This window comes from Pygocentrus nattereri, chromosome 2, assembly GCF_015220715.1.
Source record: "Pygocentrus nattereri isolate fPygNat1 chromosome 2, fPygNat1.pri, whole genome shotgun sequence".
Lineage (NCBI taxonomy): Eukaryota > Metazoa > Chordata > Actinopteri > Characiformes > Serrasalmidae > Pygocentrus > Pygocentrus nattereri.
Genome location: NC_051212.1, coordinates 34,352,565 through 34,365,520, shown reverse-complemented (window position 1 = coordinate 34,365,520; position 12,956 = coordinate 34,352,565). Strand labels below are relative to the sequence as shown.

The 12,956-nt window shown below is 38.7% G+C and overlaps 1 protein-coding gene across 1 annotated transcript; it reads left to right on the top strand.

The window, feature by feature from the left end:
• The first annotated feature begins 4,405 nt into the window (after positions 1-4,405).
• Positions 4,406-8,020, top strand: sox32 (SRY-box transcription factor 32). Its single transcript, XM_017712388.2, has 2 exons — positions 4,406-6,457; positions 7,043-8,020. The coding sequence occupies exons 1-2, from the start codon at positions 6,217-6,219 to the stop codon at positions 7,642-7,644; spliced, it is 843 nt and encodes a 280-aa protein (XP_017567877.1). The 5' UTR covers positions 4,406-6,216; the 3' UTR covers positions 7,645-8,020.
• Positions 8,021-12,956: the final 4,936 nt, after the last annotated feature.

Here is a 12,956-nt window from a genome sequence, read left to right as displayed (position 1 = left end):
GATACACATCGTCACTGTCATGACACAACCTTGTATCTCCAAAAAAGCAACTTTATATGAGAAGGGACAAATGTTCTTAACTTTTAATGGAAGTTAACTGAACAAGACATTATTTTAAGTAATTTTGGAGCATTTCTATTTCTAATTATGTAAAAAAAAATAGAGATACAAGGTTTTGTTCAGACAGCTATGATATGTATGGGACATGTATATGATTTCATGTCCTAACATTGTAGAAAAACAAATGTGTGTGTGTGTGTGTGTGTGTGTGTGTGTGTGTGTGTGTGTGTGTGTGTGTGTGTGTGTGTGTGTGTGTGCGTGTGCGCGTGTGATTTATCTACTTTGAGAGGTGGGGTGACGTTGTGTTTCACTAATGATGGCTCTGTAAGCAAAGTGCCCTGGGGGTCTTGTAATCCTGGTGTGTGCTTGTGTGTGTGTGTGTGTGTGTGTGTGTGTGTGTGTGTGTGTGTGTGCGCCTTACAGGCCAGACTCCTGTTTGTGGAGGGGGCGTGGGGAGCAACACACTCACGCTGTGTTCATTCTCTCCTGCTTATCTGCTGGAATGAGAGAAGGAGAGAGAGAAAGATTGAGAGAGAGAGAACGAATTGAATGGAGTGTGTTTACCCATCTGATTCCACAGCCTGCTGCCACAATACAGCACAGATACAAACACAATGCTCATTTAATGCAGCACTGTGTGGACATGCTGAAGGATCTCACTCTCTCTCACACAAACATATTCACACTCCAGGTGACAGAGCTCTGTATGGAAATTTGAATCGGCATATGTTAGTGGAAACATGGCTCCTCTCGTTCCTTTTTACTTATTTATAAAATGCACTCATGTACATCATAATTGAGGGAAAGCACATATAAGATAAATTACAAAAACTCTCAATACACACACCCACAAATACGACACACAAACACAAATTAATTCACACAGCGCAAACGCAGTGTAAAATCTCCCTCCTCTATAGTCTCATCAGGCCGACAGCTGTGAGCACACAAATATGGACAGTATCCCTCCTAAAGGTTTGCTTTGACTTAATTCAAATATTCAGTTCAGTTTATCTCAAGCCACTTCAGTTAAGTTAGTCCAGATCGGTTCAGTTCATTTCAAGCTTTCGACTGAGTGTAACAGTCAGTCAGAGGAAGCCTGGCTGTTCGCCTCAGAATATCCAGCCGAAAGATCCATCCAGCTCTACAAGACCCAGTAACTTCCACACAGTATATCCCAGTAAACGTGATCTGTCTGTGGGGAACGAGGGTCAGGCTCTCCACAGCTCCTCTCTGACAGCAGCCGCGCTCTGTTCTGACAATGTTCTGCTCAGTCTCATATATGTCCGCCGTCCAATACAATAGAACATTGTGTTCTAGACAATCCCCATTCACTCAGCACAGAGGCCATTCAATCACACACAATCTAGCTGTGGATTACCGCATTCCAAGAGATTCGAGCCAAGAGTCACCACAAACACACACACTCACTTATATATATATATATATATATATACAGTCACAATTGTTGATTATTTGCTGAATGTAACATTTTGGTGAAAAGTAAATTTTAAAATGTGATTTGATTATGCTAGACTGATTTATATATATATAATTGTTGTTTTTACACCAGGGTGTGATTGACCTAACTGGAACAGAATTAGTGCTCATTTTGACCATTTGCATAAATATATATATTTATGATTGTTGCAAATGGTCCAAATGAGCACTAATTCTGTTCCAGTTAGGTCAATCACACCCTGGTTTAAAAACAACAATTATGAAATATGAAAAAGCTCAGGTTGTAAATGATCAACTGTTGTTATTCAACTGTCTGTATCTTCACACTGTAAAAAACATCGTCAATTTAACCTAAAATTGTGCTACATGTGGTACTGAGCAGTTCAACTGGTTTAAATCAAACATAAAATACTGCTTCAGAACAAAATCAGCATGTTTTAAATCAACTTCTGCCCTCTTCCACTTAAAATATCAACAAGCATATCTAGAGGATATGACAGGGAGTCCTAAATGCTCCTAGGTATTCAGCGCCCAGTTTCCCAGAAGCATCTTAGCGTTAAGGTCGTCTTAACGGGTAGTGTTCACTGTGAAGCTTGCACTACCATTTAAGAATCTTTGCACTAAGATGCCTTTGGGAAACCCAGCTCTGTTCAGCTCAGTTCAAAAATTCAACTCCATTCAATTTTGTTATGATTTGATTTAGACATTCTAATACAGTTCAAATATCAAATGTAATATAACTTACATTAAAACAAAATACAAATCATGTCAGACCATTCAAAATATGTCATTCAGCTTGGCCTGTGCAAAAGTAATGGCACATTTGATATATTATATTAAATATTATATATAAAACGCCCAAACTTTTGCTTAGAGCTGTATCGCCGCAGACTGGATTATACCGCAGTGTACTTGTACGGCTCTCTGCAATAGCAGTCTTCGCTCTGGACTGCTCTGTACGGCTGCGGTCTCTGCGCTCCTACCGAAACTCCGCTAAACTGCGGTTATTGTTTCCCCGCTGTGCGCGCGCGCTAATGAGCTGCAGGTTGTTAACACCGTTAGTGGCGCGCGACCCATGTGGATTCCGCGCCTTCAGCTGGAGCGCAGAGAGAGAGAAGAGAGAGAATAAAGGAGAAAAGGGCCAATCATCAATCATTTATTAGTGCAAACCCACATTACGGGCATTAGCGGAATGTGTATTGGTGCGCTGTGATTTCACTTCTTTCGTATGCAAACGCCTCCATAATAGGAAGTGTGTATTCACACCAGGCTCATACGGGATGGCAGCTCGAGGACGGACATTCATTCATTTATTCATTCATCCATCCATTTATTCATCCATCCATTTATTCGTTTATTTATTGTGCATTTGCTCACGATGTGGAGTAAACCTTCCACCTGTTGATGTTCACATCTGAGTCGTTAATATTTGTTTGGCTATACCCTCAAAATGAGCCAACAGGGCTGTTGGACTTCTACAAACTAAAAGTATGTCGACCTTAACCGACAACGTGTTGCATTTACATCATTTATTACGTAAAAATGACAAAAATAAGTGAAAGTCCAGGCCAATGAAAATACATTGCAGTTCAACGTTTCAGTTTAGTTCCATCAACTGCGCTGAGTCCTTTCACACTGACTCTCAGTGACTGAATGGGAATGTGTGGTGTAAAGGAAGTAAATTAAGCTCATACAAGTTATTTTGTCCAGTGTACATTGTTCTCTAAGTATAAAAATATTATACAGCCATATGCTGAAAAGTGAGCTTTTATCAGTTTATTTCTATACGTCGTGCTGAATGTGTTCACAACTGGCTTGAAACAACGGACTAATGCAAATTCAATTGTGAATAAACATATAAAAACTAAATAAAACATTAATTAGGTACGAATACGACTACACGCATTTGCATCACCTTAGACCAATCAGAACACATTCTGCCCCTTATTAATATTAAATTCAGCTGTTGGATATGAATAGGCAAAAGTGAAGTGTCTGCCGTGCTGTTGAGAGTGACTCCCACTAATGAAACTGATGAATGAAGGAACACAAAGGACGATATTATGTGTGTGTGTGTGTGTGTGTGTGTGTGTGTGTGTGTGTGTGTGTGTGTGTGTGTGTGTGTGTGTGTGTGTGTGTGTGTTAGCGTTTTTTAATGGGTTCGGGTGTGTTTCATCATTCTTTCTGACTGAATGAACATGAGAGCATTTAAAAGCCTGTACGCGTTTGGTGTGTTGTGTGTGTGATTGAGCAGGTCATGGCTTTGATCAGTGCAGTCTCGGTTTAATGTCGTTACGCGGTTCTTCTTTAAAAAGCTCATCATAATCATCACTGCTCAACCAAGATCAAATTAGTCTCCAATTAACAAATGCTCAATCATCAATGATAAAACCAATTCGATTACCCACAGTATCATTAGACTGTCTAACATGCATTATTCTCAGATTGTATCGATTAACGAACGCTCGTCTCTGCTTTGTGTGTGTGAGTGTGTGTGTGTGTGTGTGTGTGTGTGTGTGTGTGTGTGTTGGGGGAGCAGGTTTCGCTGGTCCGGCGCGCAGACAGACCTGAAGATAAAATCTCTGCTCTGATCACTCAGACTGAGTGGACTGTGTTTGATCGAGGTGTCAACGCGGTGCAGGAGTGTTACAGCAGTGCTCGCTCTCTCTCTCTCTCTCTCTCTCTCTCTCTCTCTCTCTCTCTCTCTCTCTCTCTCTCTCTCTCAGACACACACAGCAGGTGCATCACACAGCTTCTGAATGCTGGTTAAATTGTTGTTTCCTCTCATGGAAAACCTGAAAGGCGCTTCTTTCAATAACATTTTAAATGTTCTGTAAAGCACCAAAAAGGGTTCCGATATTGTTACAAGTCTCAAAACCCTTTAGACGTTTTCAGTCGCTGTAGGCCAATGCAGATTCCTCACAAACACAGCAATACAAACGTCTGTGTGTATCTAACATGGCTACTGCTTAAGTAGAGAAAGTGCAGTTAAAGACGGACGCACCACTGAGGAATGTTTCGACTGCTTTTGTTCTAAAATAATGTGAACATTAACAGACAATTCCCATTCATTTTATTACGTCCGTACGTTCAGATTATTACATCTGAACCTGCTGTGTGAGGAAAAATCTAAAATAAACAAAATAACCAACCAGTCCACGACCAAAAAAAGACCACCAACTATCCAACCTACAAAAAAAAGAAAGAACCAACCAGCTAATTGATCAACCAACTAACCAGCTAACTAAGCAACCAACCCAAAAAACAACCAGCTTATCGATCAACCAACTAACCAGCTAACTAAGCAACCAACCCAAAAAACAACCAGCTTATCGATCAACCAACTAACCAGCTAACTAAGCAACCAACCCAAAAAACAACCAGCTTATAAATCAACCAACTAACCAGCTAACTAAGCAACCAACCCAAAAAACAACCAGCTTATCGATCAACCAACTAACCAGCTAACTAATCAACCAACCCAAAAAACAACCAGCTAATCGATCAACCAATTAACCAGCTAACTAATCAACCAACCCAAAAAACAACCAGATAATCGATCAACCAACTAACCAGCTAACTAATCAACCAACCCAAAAAACAACCAGCTAATCGATCAACCAACTAAACAGCTAACTAATCAACCAACCCAAAAAACAACCAGCTAATCGATCAACCAATTAATCAGCTAACTAATCAACCAACCCAAAAAACAACCAGCTTATCGATCAACCAATTAATCAGCTAACTAATCAACCAACCCAAAAAACAACCAACAATTCAAACAATCAAACAAGCAAAAATAAATAAATATGCAAATTATTTGTGTCGTTGACCCTTGAACAATACACTAAATGTAATGACGTCTAGCTCAAGGCCACCCTTAAGGTCAGTGAACAGCAGCCAAAACAGACATAGTTTCTTAAAACGTACACCAGTCGGTAAAACTCAGTTCAATAAGTATATAAATATATCTCTCCACATATGTTTTTGTTCCTCTCTAATAATTTTGCACGGAACGCGAGCAAATAAAAACATTCACATGCAAATAAAAACAAACTCTAGATCACAGAATCAACTGGACATATAATCCAGCCAAATCATATGTTCCATCCATCCATCCATCCATCCATCCATCCATCCATTTTCTAAGCCGCTTCTCCGTCAGGGTCGCGGGGCAAATCATCTGTTCTCTTTATGATTTTTATTGTATTTATTTATGTTGTTATGTTGTCGACAGTGACATTATGCGTTTGTTTAATTACTCGTCGTTAGTTTTGTACTTTCTAATTGTGCCGTGCGGGCAAGGAGCTCGTTTAAAAGTGAACTAGTCGTATCAACAAGCTAAACTATTTTGTTTGTTTGTTTTTGGTGGACTGTGACACGGGAGCTACTTTTCCCTCGTGTCTCGTAGTTGCGTCATGCTCCCGAAGTGATTATGTATGCAATCAAATCAACCCGCCAAAATCACGTTTGAACTTTTACCTTCTTTAACTTTCTTCTGTCGACTTTGACATTGACTTTGTTTTGTTTAGATGGACTCTCGGGTGTGTTATCACTCTTGTGTGACAGAGTTGTGGTTCCTCACACCTTTAATCCACTCCTCCGCGCTCTCATTGGTCCGCGCGCTGCTTAAAGTCTCGGGGATGGCCGCAGGTCTTCAGAGCTTCACCTTCACTCGGTGTGATAGAGGCCATGATGTTGTCTAGTGTCGAAATGGTGCAGCTGGAGCAGCGCTGTAAACAGGCCGAGCTGGAGCCTTTCCCTCAGAGCCCGCAATCCGCCGAGTCCGAGCTCAGCTGCTCCAGCCCGGAGGGGAAAGCCCCCAGAGTGAGGAGACCCCTGAATGCCTTCATCATCTGGACCAAAGAGGAGCGCAGGAGACTGGCCCAACTCAACCCTGAGCTGGAGAACACTGACCTCAGCAAGATACTGGGTAAGAACAACTTTACACATAGACACACACATACACTCATCTACTCACACACACACTTTTCTGAAGTTTTTCTCTTGTGGTCCATTTATAAAGTTTGTGTGATTTTACATACCAAACCCACACAACTCATTGTCCATTTTACAAACCATGATACACTTATATGTGGAAATGGCCTCTCCTTTGATTTGTTGTCCTTCCAAAAGCAGTCCTGGTCAAAACACTCCTTATTTAGCTGGGGCTAAACTGCTGTAGCCTGTATAGGAAGACAGATTAGATGCATTTGTAGATATAATTTAGTTTTCCATGATGGACCTATGAACTTCTGGATCACTCTATTTAGTTAATCAACTATTTTCTGTATGTAATTAGTGGGGTGTTGTCATCTGACACAGATATGTAAAGTCAAAGTTAAAGGCCTTTTTATGGCCTACTGTACACCTTTATCTTGCACACACACACACACACACACACACACACACACACACACACAGCTCAGTAAAGCACATGTACACGTGCACACTAATGTAACTGCATACCAGAAGCCATAATATTTACTAATCCTGTTTTCTTCTTTTCTCTGTGCAGGTAGAACATGGAAGGCCATGTCTCTGGCTGAGAAAAGGCCATACATGCAGGAGGCAGAGAGGCTGAGGGTTCAACACACCATTGATCACCCCAACTACAAATACCGGCCTCGCAGACGCAAGAGCAACAGACGCAGCTCCAAAACCCCGCCAAGTGACACCAGCACCTCCTCTAACATCCACCTCAGCTGCATGCTCCACAACCAGGCCCTGCACTACCCCTACACACACTCACACACACTGTCTAACACATACACACACCCACACAGTCTGGCTTTCCCCACTCATCAAACTGCAGCTCAGAATGGTGTGGGGTTTCCAAACGGAGGAGTGTCCTTCTCAGAGGGAGCCTTCTTGAGCTCTTTGGCATACCCACAGCAGGCCATGTGCTCAGCACAGCCTCAGTACTACAGTTCCCAGCATGTAGTGCAGCAAAGAGTAGAGCACTGGCGAGGGACGGAGGTGTGTGGATGTGTGCTGTGCTCAGGTGGACCATCACTAGAGTTTTACCTGGAGCAGGTCCGAGTGGACATGTTGGACCAACTTGACCGCAGCGAATTTGACCAGTACCTCAATCCAGTACCAACTAAAGACCAACACTGACCACAAATATCCCAAAATGAATTAATCAGACTTCAAGACACTTTGCATGGGTCAAACCACCAGGATGACCACTTAAAAGTGTTGCTGTTTACTGTTGCTGCTAAAGACTTTTTATGTGATTGTGAATATGTGTACATAAATATTTGTATTTATTTATGATGATATTGCAGTTGTCTAGACCAAGAATAAGCTGTATCCCAAGTCACACTATCACTAGAGAATCTCCACAGAAATTCATTTTGTACCATTAATATTTTTTAACAAGTTCTTTGTTTCACTGTTGACAATGGTGAAATCTGTTCAGATCTTTGTACGTTTCAAATATGTATTCATGGCTTGTTTACTTGGGAGAAAGTTCACTTTGAGCTGCTATAAATAAAAGAAGTTTAAATATATTCCTGTGTTTTTGTCTCCGTACATGAATAATGATAGATATTTCAGTTAACTTCCTTATATTCCAGAAGCATCCACAGGTTCATGTAAGGTCATGAGACAAAGGTCCTGCTATTCTTTCATTGTTTTTAATTATGCCTATTTGTTTTCAAGGTTGATCAAACCAGGGTTGTGACGATGTCAAAAGTCTGGGGATACCTAGCTTTTCAAAATGTTTAGTAAGGACTAACATCAAAGAATGACTTGATTTATTTAGATAAAAATGCTGTGACAAAAAATATCAAAGCAAAACAATTAAACTATAGCTTTATCATAGTACCTTGCTTATCAGCTATTAGTGCTGCTCACACTACTTTCACAGAAACATGACTAGATAATCTGGAATGCCTGGAAAACCACACTGCTTATATGAAGAAACTGTGTACAGCAGGTGTTTTTAATAAATGTAAAGTGTTTTTATTTTCTTGGTGTTTTTTTATCATTTTCACAGACATGTACTATTCAGGATGATCATATGGGTAGTGTTCCTCCAGAATGTTCTCTCTTCTGTTTGGTTCTTTAGGCTTCTTAATGCTTTGTTCATGATTCATCTTATAATATCCATCTATTTTATAGCTTGTTGTCCTCTTCTTTTTTCCTTTAACTATTTCAAGCCTAATTGTCTTTCCAACTGAACTGGTTCTCCTCACATGTCTAAAGTACAAGAGCTTCAGTTTGATTATCTGAACTAGTGATTCTTGATTTGGAAAAAATCCATTTTTTATTTTTTTCCTCTTCCAAGCTACTCTGAAAAGTCTTCACCAGAACCAAAGTACAAAGGCATCAATATTTTTCCTGTCTTACCTTTTTATTGTCCAGCTTTCACATCCATGAAGAACCGCAGAAAAGCAACCCTGACCGTTTTGTTTGTAGAGACAAATCATTGCATGTGAAGATCTTTTCAAGCTCATTCATCCTTGTTCAGCTGAGTGCCACAAATATTGACAGATGAAATATTGTTTTCTTCAAAATAAACAAAATACTCATTTATTAAAAAATAAAGCAAAAAAAGACCAAACAAACACATTTTTAAAAGTTAGGTGTTCCCAAGCTTTTGACAGCTGTGTATCTGACATGCACCTTCAACGATTTCATAAGAAAAGTCCTAAATAATAACACTAAAGGAATATTTTTAAAGTATGAACCACTGGGTTCAGAAGCTGGGTTCTGGGTTGGGGTGCTACAAGACTTAGTTTATTAGGTCAGAGCCCAGCCAAATGTTTGTACTTTGGGTGGACCTGCAAACCCCTTACCAAATCACGTTACTATAAGAATCCTAAAAACCCCCAACTACACCCACTTAAGACAGATTAGAATTCTCATCCATAAATAAAGACTATAGGCAATGCTAAAGCTCCCTTAGATTAACGTCATTTGGATTACTTCTATAAATGCTGCAGCCATGACCTAATTCAGCTACAACACACAGCACTGTGGTAGCCTAATAACTTCTCTAAAGCTATCTACTTCCATTAATATAACAGTCAAATAGTTACAACAGCAAAATGTAAATATTGAGTTACCTCTGAAACTTTGTCACAGTATTTCCCATTTTTTCTTGTTTACACTGTATTTGACTGAAACATATGCACCATATCTTTTTAGGATATTTGCATTTGTCTAAACTATCACATCTGGAGAATTTAAGGCATTTGAAACTTGGTATGTAAAATATGCAAAGGGTAGTAGGCAAATGTTCCACACTGAAACAAAACAGATCAATTTCATTTCTATACTAAAATCTCTGGAATGTGAACAATTGATTCAGAGTTTCAAAAATGACTCAATGTTTACTTCGTAGTTCACATTTGCTTAAAATTCCTCACTGCTTAGAGCTTCGTGCTGAAAATGAAATACCCCGCATTGTAACCCAAACAGAAGTACAGATTATTTCCTGTTGGATGACCTTTGGAGGGTTAAGGCCAACTTTGTAGCTGTGTCAGATCAAGCCTGAGCCTGAACCCATTTGGGAGGAAAGTTCCAGCAGTGCTTGAATGCTGAAAAGATGTTGAAGAGGAAGAGAATGGTAGGTGGAACATTCAGGGAAAGCTGGACAGGGTTTTGTGGATGTTGGAAAACAAACTGAAGGAGGAAGGTGGAAGTGAGGTAGCAATCTGGACTTGCTTATTATAGATTACAGATTTATAGGCTAGCATGAAAAAGAGCAAAGAAGAAACTTTTTTAACTTCCATATAACTTTAATGTACTTAAATTAATGTAACAACATTTATTACAATGTGTTTCTGGACCATTTCCATGTATAATTAACGGTTCACACCCACTCTTAAAAAAGAATCCCTAAGGAACCATCCACTGAAAGGTTCTTGAGGGAACCAAAAGTAGTTGTACAGCATTGCGCACCTTTATATTTAGAGTGCACTGCAAACTTTATTTGCTGTTTTCAAAAGGTACTTTAAAAAGATAACAAAAAAGGAAGATACAAGGTTTTGATATGAAAACAATCATATACTTTCAAAATGAGTGAGATAACTAGAACTCTAAATTCTAGAAATAAATACTTTTAAAATGACTCTTTAAAAAGGGTTCCTTGATCAGTAGAGGATGTTCTACTAATGGGACATTATCAGACAGAGTTAATAAGTGATTTGCCAAAGAAGGTATTCACTGGCTTCAGGAGGGTGATCAGCCTGTGTTTACTGAACCTCTCTACATTGATCGTCTTCCTTTGTGTGCGTGAGCAAGTCTTTGATCTCTCGTTGGTATTTTTATACCCGGAGAGACCAGAGACTTGAGGGTGAGTTAGAAAGAGAGTTAGAGAAACAGAGAGAGAGGGAAAGACCTCTACATTTCCATACAATGGGAAAGACAGGGGCTCTGTGTTACCCCACAAATACCCTATTCCATCTTCTCTTACAGATACAGTGCATGTATGCATGTGTGTGTGTGTGTGTGTGTGTGTGTGTGTGTGTGTGTGTGTGTGTGTGTGTGTGTGTGTGTAATTATTTTCCTGTTCTTTATACCTGCATCAGTGGCACAGCTGTGTGTTGAATAAGTTTTTGCAAAACAAGGATGAAAGAACAGACTCATGTTTCAAGCGACATGTCTTCCTCAGCAATGATAATGTAAATATGAAGAAAGTAGTAATTAGTAATTATTATGGTAGATTGGCAGTATTTTGTATTTGTTATTATAGGTATATGTATATATTAAATAACATGTTTTGTTGTTTTTGTAAGTGGAAATAATAAAAAAATATTAAGTTAAACATGTTAAACATGTTACATTAACACATGCTATGATCTGTTTAAAGGCATTAACTGATATAATAATAAAATAAATGTATCTGAAATAATCATTTATAGGGTACTTGGGTGTTGGGAGGTGGCTGCCCCAAACCCTAACCCTAAGTTTACACTTGTGAAAATAACATAAATAATCTTATATATATTAGTCAAAAGTCAGTTAAAAGTCTGTGAAATGTGTTTTCAACTCTGACCTTGAATGAGTTTGTTAGCCTGACCCATACATATCTTAGACATAGAGAATTTAGTGGAATAACAGCACTAATTGTACAGTGCAGTTTGTTATTATTTCATAATTGACCTAATATATTGAATTATTCTCTTAAAATACTTAGATTGTTCTAGTGAAGAGAGTAGTTATCTTAACACTACATGACTCAGGTTTGCTGAATGCTCCTGTCACCTGCTCTTCTATGACTCACCATGTGAGGGAGCTATCAAGTCTCATACAAGCAACTGGAAAACAGGTTTTCAAAGAAGAGGATAAAAAAGAGAAAAGCTGCCTTTTTTCTATTTATATTTTTCTACCTCACTTGAACACAGCAGCTGTCTTCCACATTGTGTAAACATTTGTAATGAATAGACCAGTAGAAATGCTTAAAATGTGCTTGAAATACAAAAGCTTTTTCTATTATACTTACATCAAAAGCTCAGAAAGCCTTTGCCCTCTCCTGTAAAGTTATTACTATATAGATATACTTATTTTAAGACCTAACTCAGTTGCTTATTCACAAACTCTTAAGAAAAAACACATAAAACCTGTCTTCCAGGTGCATTTAAGAATTATTATAGAGATAAGTAACAAATTGAAGTTTTTTTTTACATACACATAGACATAGTATTTCATATTGAAATCAACGTTTTCAGCATACAGAAATAGTGTATCATGAATATGTCTTCATTTTTGACTGTTTGACCTACATGACTGTGTCTACCAGAGCATACAAAGCTGCGAAAAATTAATTTTGGAGAAAGGGCTTTCCACAGGCATTATTCACCAGGAATGTGTGTGTGAGAGTGTGTGAGGGAATCTATGAGGCAGTTCAGACAGATAGGGTCATTTACCTTTACTGCTAGAGATTAACACAAACCCAGATTAAAATCTCAAAATAGAGAAATCCATTTTGAAGGGAAGGCATGATCAAAAAAAGATACACAGAAAAGCCAAAAAGTGCTTTTGTGGTTCTTTGTGTGTGTGTGTGTGTGTGTGTGTGTGTGTGTGGAGCTAGACAAGAATTGGGGAGATGTTAGCATCATAATGATTTATAGGTCTTACAACATCATAATGTCTTATAGCTTCATAATGTCTGCAAGCTTCATAGTATCTTCTAAAACCTGTAGCATCATAATGTATAATAGCATCATAATCTTCTAGATCTTACAGCATCATAATGGCTTATAGGTCCTATAGTATCATAATGATTCATAGATCTTACAGCATCATGTCTTACAGGTCCTATAGTATCACAATGATTCATAGATCGTATAGCATCATAATGTCTAATAGCTTCACAATGATTTATAGGTTTTATATCATTATAATGTCCTATAGATCTTATGGCATCATAATGATTCATACATTGTATAGCATCATAATGATTCAAAGGTCTCACAGTA